This window comes from Glycine max, chromosome 13, assembly GCF_000004515.6.
Source record: "Glycine max cultivar Williams 82 chromosome 13, Glycine_max_v4.0, whole genome shotgun sequence".
NCBI lineage: Eukaryota > Viridiplantae > Streptophyta > Magnoliopsida > Fabales > Fabaceae > Glycine > Glycine max.
In genome coordinates this window covers 17,419,910-17,431,217 of record NC_038249.2, presented here as the reverse complement: position 1 = coordinate 17,431,217, position 11,308 = coordinate 17,419,910, and the positions used below count along the sequence as shown (strand labels likewise).

At 34.7% G+C, this 11,308-nt stretch overlaps 1 protein-coding gene and 1 pseudogene across 1 annotated transcript; both read right to left on the bottom strand.

The window, feature by feature from the left end:
* Nucleotides 1-649: 649 nt before the first annotated feature.
* LOC102663280 (disease resistance protein RPV1-like) lies at nucleotides 650-4,718 on the bottom strand (annotated as a pseudogene).
* A 713-nt stretch (nucleotides 4,719-5,431) lies between these two features.
* LOC100786905 (BTB/POZ domain-containing protein At1g21780) lies at nucleotides 5,432-10,789 on the bottom strand. The gene is made up of 4 exons (XM_003543763.5): nucleotides 10,467-10,789; nucleotides 10,217-10,365; nucleotides 6,844-6,959; nucleotides 5,432-6,567 (listed from the first exon to the last, which is right to left on the bottom strand). The coding sequence occupies exons 1-4, from the start codon at nucleotides 10,577-10,579 to the stop codon at nucleotides 5,971-5,973; spliced, it is 975 nt and encodes a 324-aa protein (XP_003543811.1). The 5' UTR covers nucleotides 10,580-10,789; the 3' UTR covers nucleotides 5,432-5,970.
* Nucleotides 10,790-11,308: the final 519 nt, after the last annotated feature.

The window sequence follows — 11,308 nt, the reverse complement described above, 5'->3', positions numbered from 1 at the left end:
TACTATATGTTGTGTTGTTTCTCTCTAGTAGTTAGAAATGTGATAACTCACTCCCGATTTGCTGTTTGTGTTTGGATCCTGTGATGATCTTGAACTTTGTGTTCGGGGGAGCAGATGAATAGGTGGATGACTATGAAGAACCTCATGCTAGAGGACACAAGAACACCACGCTCTGATAGGATGTGACATTAGGATATAAGTTCTATATTAATTGTATGAAACTTAGATGGCCTTCTTTGAGCCGAGATGACTTTATTATTTATTTGGACAAATTTGAATATGATGTAGAAGAAAGTGAATGTGAACCTTTTACCCATTTGAAAGGCTTGTATTTAAAAATGTTTTAAAAATACTTTTAATTAATATTTGAATTTTTATTCCTTTATTAACATATATGTGAGGGGTAAAGAGTGTCACATATCCTGTATAATTCTCTTGTGAGGTTGAGAGTGAGTGTGTTGGAGGTGTGAGTTCCACCTTTGACATGGATTCTAACAAAAGTTCTAGGTGATTTTATCCTCCAAAACCCTTCAATTTATTCCTTCAGCATCAAATTTTGAAGATAAAAAAATTTGAACCTTCGAACATCATTTACCAAACATCATTTATTCCATCATAAGTGATCCTATTTTTTGGGTACAACCGGGACTTTGTGCGTGAATGACAATGGTAGATGACCCTTTGGATTAATCTTGGATATACTTTGATAGCATCTTAGATCCCTTTGGATTAATCTTGGATATACTTTGATTGCATCTTAGATTCTTAAAATGTGAGTTTATGTCTAAATCAACCTCAAAAACTAACTCAAGTGATAGGGTTATCCCTCACTTCTATACTCTAACTTGCCTTTATTTTTAGTCTACATGCGGCTTGCGTTTTACCCAATGCAGAATTTAAATATAAGCTTTGGATGATGAGTGGTGGTGTTGTCATTAACGGCTTTCCTCTCTTTAATTACTTCCATTATCTGCATGCAACATTCTGCATCTTACCATAAGAATACATGATCTTCCATAAATTCAAGTGGAGGATCGGGAATAAAACAGACGTTTTCTTTTTCAAAGAAACTTGATATATTGATCCATTCATCCCGGTTAGTTTCCAAGTAGCATTCACATCCAATACTTCCACGGTGTCCAATGTTGCATGATTGGATTTGAGAAACAACCAAGTAGAAAATGAAACCTAACAAGTTAGGGGGGAGATCCTTAGTATTGACCAAAGGTTGTGTAAAGTGGCAATGGAACCAGTCTCCAACTTTGCCTATTCTAGTTGGTAAATAGTAGCAAACCTTACCAGTTCTTGTTAATTGAAAATCACCGTCGACATTTTCCGATGATGCACTTCTTCATTTTCTAGTGATACTGCTGACAATGGTTTGGTTCTAAGTTTGATCCTATTAATGGCATCTTTCAAAATTGCATCATATGAATGTTAATTCAATTTTATACAGTTAGCTATGGAGCAGAAAAGTACAGTTAAGCCTTTTGGGTAATTCAATCGTTGAACTTACTTAACACTGTCTGAAGAGAATGGCAGTTCCAGACGTCAAAGGACTGAATGAATGGTGGAAGTGCAGATATATGTTGAAGCATTTTGCATTCACCAACTGTAATAAATTCGAGTCTTGGAAAAGAAAATGCTTTGACATTTCTGATATGCAAAATTGACGGGGGCACTTCATTTAAACCTGAATCTTCCAAAAACAATTCTCGGAGAGATTGTGGCCAAGTGTTGCTGCTAAGGCTCATAAGCGGCTTACATCCACGCAAATCTAAATAGGAAAGCTTTGGGAGGGAGAAAATTGATGGATCAACAAAAGACAAGCTTTCACATTCACCCATATGTATAAATTTAAGATTTGGTGCGTGAGATAACTTCGGATACTCCATAAGGTGTTTCGAGCCCCTAAGAATATTTTCTTTTTAAAATTTGGCAAATTCTGCATTGCAACAAACAAATAATGGACCAAACAAGTTAGTACGTTTTAATATCCTGGAAATTTCTTTTTATTAATTCATAATTCATTTTATATTGAAATAAACTTTAATTTCTAGCAAATGTAAAACCGAAAGTCATATACTCACGCCGGTCCTTATTATAAAGTCCAATTAATTAATTTATCGAGAAAATTAATTAACATAGGTGAAAACATTAAATTTATCTTAAACTAATATTTTTTTATCGAGAAAATTAATCAACATAGGTGAAAACATTAAATTTATCTTAAACTAATATTATTTATGTTTATCTCACTATCACGTTATTTTAAAACTAACTTTAATTACGATTAATTATATAAAAAAATAATTAATACAGGAAAAATATTAGATTGAATCTTATAAAAAAAAAAGGATCAAAGCATATTTTTAGTTTGGAACTACTAATAAGGATCCTGGCGAGTAATTGATATGTGAATCATGTGTACCTGTACTCCATGCCAAAGTTTTTTCACATTGCTGTAGGGCATGGAAAACTCAACAAGCTTCTCAGAGCAAAAAGTTGACGGTAGAGATTCCAATGGATATCCATCCCACTCAAAATATCTTAAGCTTTTATGTAAGCATTCGAGACCCTTTGGAAGGTACACTGAATTAATTATCTCAAAGTCTTGATAGGATTTGAAAGCAAGTAATCTAAGGTTTGACATCTTTCTGAATGCGTTAGAGCTTAAATTCATATATGTAATTTGAGTCATATCTAAACATATTCCTTCAACTGCACCATTTCCCTGACAAATAAAAAACAGAATTAATCTTACTTCTTTTGTAATAATTTGCATTATATTATACAAAGACATGTGTTTGGGAATTGCAAGTTATCATTAACTTACTCTATTATTTGTCAATACATCATAGACTTCCTCAGGATTCCACAATCTACTGCGTTGCCCAGGATTTTCGATTGATTCTTGACGAACAACTTCTCTACCCATCTGCTGTATTAGATCGTGCATATCTACGTGATCACCATCTGAAGTAATAGAGATAAGAGCTTTGTCTAAAAGACTTCTTGTCCCTATATCTGCAGAAAAATTGCCCTTTAGAAAAACAAGCTATGTCTAGAAAAATGTTTTTCTCATCATCATCTAATCCTTCATAACTCAATCTCAACACTGCCTGAATTTCTGGATTGGGAATTTTCTTTAATTTACTTAGTGCACCATGCCATTCATTTTCACTTCTGGAACAAAGAAATGATCCCAAAACTTTCAAAGCTAAAGGGATCCCTTTGGCATACCGCATACTCCACTGCTCTTTTTGATAACTCCTCATAACCTTTTTTAGGGTAGGTTTTGCCAAAGGCATTTATGCTGAAAAGTTCAAGGGAGTTTTGGAAGTTCATTTTCTTAACTTGATGAATTTTGTCAACAACTTCACCCATAAGTACATGCTTATCTCTGGTTGTCACAATGACTCTGCTACCCTAGGCAGTCACGGCCCACTCCCACCAATTTGTCAAGAACTTCTGAGGTATTCACATCATCTGTTACGACAAGAACTTTCTTATTCATGAGTCTTCTCTTAACAATATAGGGTATCACCTTAGGAGTGTCAATATGAAGATCTTTCTTTAGTAACTTAGAAAGAAGTTTGTTGTATACGTAATTTAGGCCATGCCTTTTTGTTTCCTCTGCCATATTTTCTGAGAAACAAGTGTCTTCATAATGAGAAGAAACCTTATGAAAAATAGCAGCAGCTAGAGTTGTTTTACCAATACCCCCTATGCCCCAAATTCCAATGACTCGAACTTCCTCTGACTCAATTTTCAGTAAAGATTCAATGTTCGAACAGTTTTCATCTGATATGAAATGACCTCTGAAGTCATTTGGGTAGTTTTTGTGATTTAGTTTTTGCAAAACAACTCTGGCAATTTCTTCAATCATGTCAGATTCAGTCCTATAGAAGGATAAAAGAAAAAGAAAAAAAAAGAAAATTACGATTAATAACTTAGTTAATAAAATGGAACTTTAATGAAAATAAATCAATATTGAGAAGAAAAAATTTGGATTGAAGGACAATTACCTGTTTATACGCAACTAGATTATATGTATATGATATGAGTGACACTCAATTATTTGTAGTATGTTGAAATAATCCTTAAACACTAGAATTTATAAAAATAAAAGCAGAAGCAGTATAAGATATAGAATACCATATGCACCTGTATGCGTTAGAATGGAAGCCAGATAAATTGGTTGCTTCATAGAGAGCGTTCTTCCACTTTTGCATCTTCTCTTCACTCACCTTCCTATCCTTCTCGTGTTTTGCGAATGCCGCATGATAACTGCCACTCTGTTTGCGTACCTGAGATGGGTCTATTTTGTAGAACGCAGGAATAACATGAATGTCTTCTCCTTGTTTCTTGCATTCCATTAGTTTGATGAGTTCATTCAAGCACCAACTGGAAGATGCATAGCTCTCTGAGAAGATAACCAAAAAGAGAATGAAGTCTTTGATGGCTTTCACAAGTTCTGCCCAAACCTCATCATTTCTGGATAGGGTAGTCTATGTAGGTTTCAATGCTGTTTCTGCAGAGAGCAGCATGAAGATGGCTAGTGAAGTCAGGGCGAGTATCCTCTCCTCTAAAGCTGATGAAAACATCATATTTTTTGGTAACAGCAAGAGTGGAGGAAGAAGCAGAACCAACAATAGCAGAACAAGTAGAAGCCATGGATGTGCTATTGCTAGGGGTTTGCAGATGAAAATGCTCTTCTCTGCTGTAAATGTAAATGCAAGGCATTCTGTTCATATCTTTGTTTTCATATGCATGTAAATAAATGTCACTTTAATGTGAATTTAATAGTGATTAGTTGTGTAATTGACTTTAGAAAAAAGATATAGTTTTTGTAGAGGCATGACCGACCGAATGATGCCCATACTGTGATGCTTTTCAAATTCTAACCAGGAATGTCGTTTTTTTTTTCATGCTCCTATCTTTTCCCATGTAATGATATTTATACATTACACTTTTACAGTAAATTATACATAAGGGAGGGAAATAAGAGAAAAAAGAGAGGTGTAAGGGCTTACTTCTCAAGAAAACATTTACCCCAGCTGATCAATGAATTTCGTTTAGAAAAAGAAATTGTTTTATAGATAATTTGCTTCAAATTGTTTGATAGAAACTAACCAGCTACTTATCTTCCGGATACATAAATTAAGGTTTATGTTTTGTCACGCGACTTCGTCATTTTGTCCAGAAAAATATCACGTAAATAAGGAGAATTGAGAATGCTGATTAATCAACGAAGATTGGATAAACAAAATTCTCCCCCTCAAAAGCTCACAATCAACGGAGAGCTTTCATATTCAGCTTTCCCCAGTTATTGATTGGTAAGTCCTTGAATATATCAGCATCTCTTAATTCCTCTTGTTATGTTTTTTTTTTTTTTTCATCCGTTTTAGATTGGAAAGAATCACAAAAATGCAGAAACTCAAATAGCAGTGATAACCAAAACGAGGGAAATATACAAGGCATTGCAAGTAAAAGAAACAACTAAACAAGAAGGGATAGGTAAACTAAACATTCTTATTTTTTGGTGTCTCTTCCTTGCAGACCATTTGCCCGTTAATCTTCATTCCTTGATATCAGCAGTACATAACTTCCTAAACATGTATTTCCCTTTTCTTCAACAGCAATCTGATCATGTTAGCTTGAGTGTTCAAACTTTGGAGCCATAGTTGGGTCCTCTTTTAGCATAACAAGTGATAATGCCCACCAAGACGGGACATTGATTTAAGAACAAAGCCGAAATAGAAACACCAATCAAACTCAACCTGCCATTATATACAAAGCAATGTACTCCCTCACTTGACAATTTAACCACTAGGTTGTTGAAGAGGCCAGATTGGTATTATCTTCATCATAATATAACATGGTACTATATGTAAAGTAAAAAAACATGATTGCACAAAAGGATCCATCATTTGCAAGATACAAGGGTGCTAAGAGTTTCATGGCAACCTATTTCGAAATTGTAAGCACTTCCTGAAACATCTCCAGCATTAGCTCCCTATCTGCATGTCGGAAAAAGGTATCCATTTCGTCTCTAACATCATAAATCTTACCATAATAAAATAAGTATGAGAAACATCCTTTCTTTAACGCTTGCAACTGGTAAAGCCAAGCATCATTTAACCTATCCAGAACATTTCCCGAGTTAAGATCTTCCAGTAGGCTTTCCTCACAGGCATCTTTAAGATCTCCAATCTCGTATTTATCGGCTGCTCCAAGCAATGCAAGCCTGTGTTTCCAGAAATCTTCTTGTTTTATAGTGCCGTACAAGTAACTCAGAAGGGCCATGCAGGACTCTTGAGACATATCTTCCATGTTGATAGTAGATGTCTCTTTTTCATCACCATTGTCAAGATACAAGCTATGCAACACAGTAGAACTAGCAGATAAAACTGCCTTATGAGCCCTCAGAGTACCATCTGCGGTGATAATGGTGAGGTCAGCATGTATAGCCTCATCAAGCATGTGAGACAGGCATCGAAGAGTGCTTTGAGCTGCAACAGTTTGCAGTTTTCCATCAGATGGCCAAACAGATCTGGTTTCACCCTGATTTTCAAAAGAAACGATCAAAGGTCAAGACTCAAGAAGCAACAATCTAATACTAGTTCAAAGGTTCCCAGGAGCTGGAGACAATGAAATTGATCAGATAAAGAACATGATGTGCTGCTTAGTGCTTAGTAAGTAACTTGTACCAATATTTTATAAACAGATGGATATTTAGAGGAAAAAACAAACACCATTATATTTACATAAATCATAAAATTACTTATTTACATCAATATCATATAAATACAGTAATGATTATAAAAATTAGGGACTCACATTCACAGGGCAGGTCCTCAAGTCAAGAAACTCAATATCAATAACGAAGCGACCAAGGAATGCAGTATCAACAGGCCAGACAAAGTCCTCACTTGTCCGAAGAACCCTTTCATGAACTGAACATTACAAGCACATACGGGTGAAGGCATAACCTCTGTCAGCATTTCATTGTACAATCTTGAAGTTGGTACAGGTAAATGCAATTTCAATCTTCATGGTTGCATTTTGAGGTGGTGATGCAAATTGAGCCCTAGGTCTTGTAGGTAAGCAAAAGTGAGAGTGTATGTGTACAACAGCAGATGCCAAAATCATAACACTAGAACTTGTACCATAAGGATATACCCTGATGATACCAAAATTGGAAAGCAACATCAAGCTTATATTGATAACTTGAATTTAGGGGTCGTCCGGATAAAAAAAAATCTTAAATGCATTTTGAGAATGAATTTCTAGATTCTAATGAATTGATCAAGTGTTTTTCACTCAGCATACTGGTGTTTATATACACAGGATAAATAAATAAAGCCCAAGATTAAATGTATTTTTAGTCAAGAATGATAAATTACTTTATTTGAGTTTGGTCCTTCAAAAAAATTTATATTGGTTTTGATCCTCATAAAATTTTAATTGTTTTTTCAAATGGTGGCTGTTAGCCTGTTACCACTTTGTGGAAATGTGACACACATTTAGTCATGTCATGTTAGCAAACATTTCAAGGTGACATGTGAGTGACATGACACAACTAGATGCATGCCATGTCATTACTAATTTTTGTTATTGGACAAAAACATCATGTCATTATTACTAAGTAGCGACAACTAACAAGACCATTTAAAAGTAAATAAACTTAAATGGACCAAAACCAAAAAAAATAGAAGACTAAAACTATAATAATAATAAAAATAGAAGCCATATCTACAAGTACTAAAATCACATTTTACTCAATAGTATTAAATAAGTAGACTGTTTTCTGTGATCCTAATGTTCCCTGTGCTTGATAAATTTCTTTAATTGCCAAAGGCATAACTACTAATATCATTTCCCACGAAGGCCAAAGGCAAGATCATTCTAGAAGAGAAATAACAAAAGGTGTGAAAAATAAATAACTAGGATATGAACTTTCATAACCAAAATTATAATTTTTCAGCAGGACTTTTATCATAATTATAGGATATGTTTCTGGTCATGTAAGCCCAATTAAAAAAGGTTTGTACTAAGAAACTACTAATGATATGATCACAATACAACATGAAAATTCTGTAACTAGTACAGGTAATTAAATGTGCAAGTTGACAATTTTCAAGGCTTGACATAACTCTAGCATTTTAAAGTCACAGATTTCTTATTGCTAACCATAAATATTAAAAATATACATTGTTCAACATCACCACAGTTAAATGTCTTAACAATGTTATTTATTATGAATTCTGAACAAGCAATTTTTTTTACCTGCTTACTCTAGAACAATCCTTTTGGTGATATGGAAACTACTACTGCTGCAGAATAATTCTAGTTGGAATATGAAATTGATAAGCACCCAAGCACTTGGGGAACCCTCCCTTATAAGCTAGCTGTCAAGGGGCATAAGCAACATAAGTACTTCAACAAGGATCCCATACTATTCGATGTGAGACTTGGGCACCCAAAATATCAAAGTCTCTATCAAGCACCGCCCTTTAGAGCCAACATCTCGGCAAATGCACTTTATGACACTTCACTCAACATTTCTAGTCAACCCTTTGTAGGTAGCCCTTTCCAAGACACTAATAACTAGCTTTGATACCAATTGATAAGCACTCAAGCACTTGACGAACCCTTCCTTAAAAACTAATTGTCAGGGGGAGAAAATTAAGCCATTTAAGTACTCCACCAAGTATCCCGTAGTAATCAATATGAGACTTAGGCACCAATAACCAAATCCCTATAAGAAATGTATAATGATCACAAGTTCTTATTAAATTTGTGTCGTAAAAGTTTCTGCATACTTTGTGACACAGAAACTTGAATATTGCATAGACCTAAACTATACTACAGCTAACATCCTTCTTTTTTTCCAACTCCCCTTCTTTTATTTATAATAACCACATAATTTCCAAGCCATTGATCTCATTTGTCGGAACAGTTTGCCATTATTTTGTCCGCCACAGCCCATTCTCCATTAACAAATAACCCACGCTCAGGAAAAGAAATATAGCAACTTATCTAAAGCAAAAATAACCAAACCACCTTTCAAGCATGCCCCACCCAGTGTCCCCGTCTTTCTATGGTATCAAACTAATAGACCCGGCAGAACGATCCCAACAAAACAACACAAAACAAGGCTTAAGCACACACAGAGAAGGCCAAAAGATTTGGATGGTTATGCTTAACCCAGACTTGATTAACCAGATACCAACATAGCCCAAAATTTGAATACAGGGAGGAAGCATAGCTGTGTTGTGTGTAGCAGGATGTAGTACATGAGCAGTGAGATGATGCATCAGTTTGTTAAAAGCTAGTCACTATTCCTTAATACCTGAATCCATCAGCCACATTTGTCTGCAATTTCCTACAACATGAAGAAACACGACAAAACCCCAACAACCGCAACCCCAATTGAAAATCTTGCCCACACAACATAAAAATCACATTGCCCAACATTTTCACTTCTTTTCACTTGGTAGCTCCCCTTACTTAAAACCAAGGACTCCATTCCTTGATAATAGCCACACGGTTATAACTACTGACTAATAAAAATCAGAATCTAGAATCTTAACCTACAAGTATAATCTCCATCAAATATTCCATCATATCTCCTTGCAACCAACAACCCCAAATTCCATCTTTTTCATTCACAAACCACACAAACACGCATGGATCAACTCAAACAACTTGAGATCTTATCTTTTCACATGATCAATTAAGGTCTCACTATCTCAAGTCAAGTCTCAACATTAAGATTTTACTTTTTATGTGCCCAGAGTATCTTGCGCTGAGAGCCAAATACTAATCTTTCATATCATAATCTAATTCCTTGAAATACAAAAATCCATTTAAGAGTCCGACTTCTCCCAACAGATGTTATTCCATATACACATAAATGGAAATCCATTGAACCAATAATCACATACTCTAAAGACATAGTTATTTGCCAACCATATAAATATAACACACCATGTTGGTCTCAAATCTCAATAGTAAGATTTATAGCATGTTTGGAAACACGTTGAGATCAGAGGAATCACATTTACGATGTGAAAGCTATAACTATTAAAAATCACATCCAAAATGTGAAACCAAACGCGCTATTACTAACAGAAAACCAAAACCTGAATTGAAAACCTTGGCTACAAAAGGGGAAAGAGAACAAGGGAGTGAGGAATGTGGCACAGACCAGGGGAAATGTAAACTTTGCGGGTAGGGCCAGAGCTATTGGAGACTCGCAGGATGAAGCGCGCCACGGGTGGCTGTTCCTTAGAAAGCCGAGAAGGCTCTGGAAAGATGTGTATGTAGAGGTACCTGTTCCTCTCTATGGACATGAACCTTAAAAAAAAAACATAACACGCACATAACGTAACAATTCAGGCACAATCACTCACAACACAACACAAGGACATTAAATTAACAAAATTAGGTGTACCTACCAGTTCCAAATTCCGAGCTTGAAAGGATCTGATCTCTTGAAGGAGCAGGGTCCGAAGTTGTCGATTTTCCATTGGGCTAATCTGGCGATGGTTTCGACCTTCGAATCGGACATGATGTCGGTGGTGACTGGTGAGTGTGTGAGTGTGTTGTTGTGTGTAGCTATTGGGAAAGTGCGGGGAGCAAAGAAGAAGAAGAAGAAGGGAGAATCACAGGCAGAAAGACCAGGGTTTGACTGTGTCTAAAAGCATCTTTGTAGAAAGAACAAAAAAAAAAAAAAAGTCAAGTTTCTAAATTTGATGATATGTGTGTCATTGATTGTTAAGTCCCGTTAATTGGGTTAGTTTATTGTTTTCTACAAGAGATCTATAATCTACAAGAATATCCACGTTTGATATCTAACATTTTTCAAATTTTTAATTTTTTTTCTAATTTACATTAACTTTTCACTACTCTTATATTATTAATTTTTTTATTATATTATTTTTTATTATCTATATTTAACTTTTATTTTTTTATTATTTAAAAAATTTAGACAAATACCTAGTTATTAATAATAAAAATTATCTCATTTGATATCTACTTTTTATTAAATCATTTTATCCTTAAATTACTTTTTAAATTTTTATTCTAACTTATATTAACTTTTCACTAATTTTATGTTATTATTTTTTTAATTTTATTATTTTTTAATTAGTTGTATTTAACTTCTATTTATCATTTAAAAAATTTACAGAGACTGTCTTGCCCCTGTAGTAATAAAATAAATAAGTACATTACTACAGCGATGGGTAGTGCCGGGTGTGAACTTGTGCATTTATGGTTACAGGGTCGGTAAAGTAAA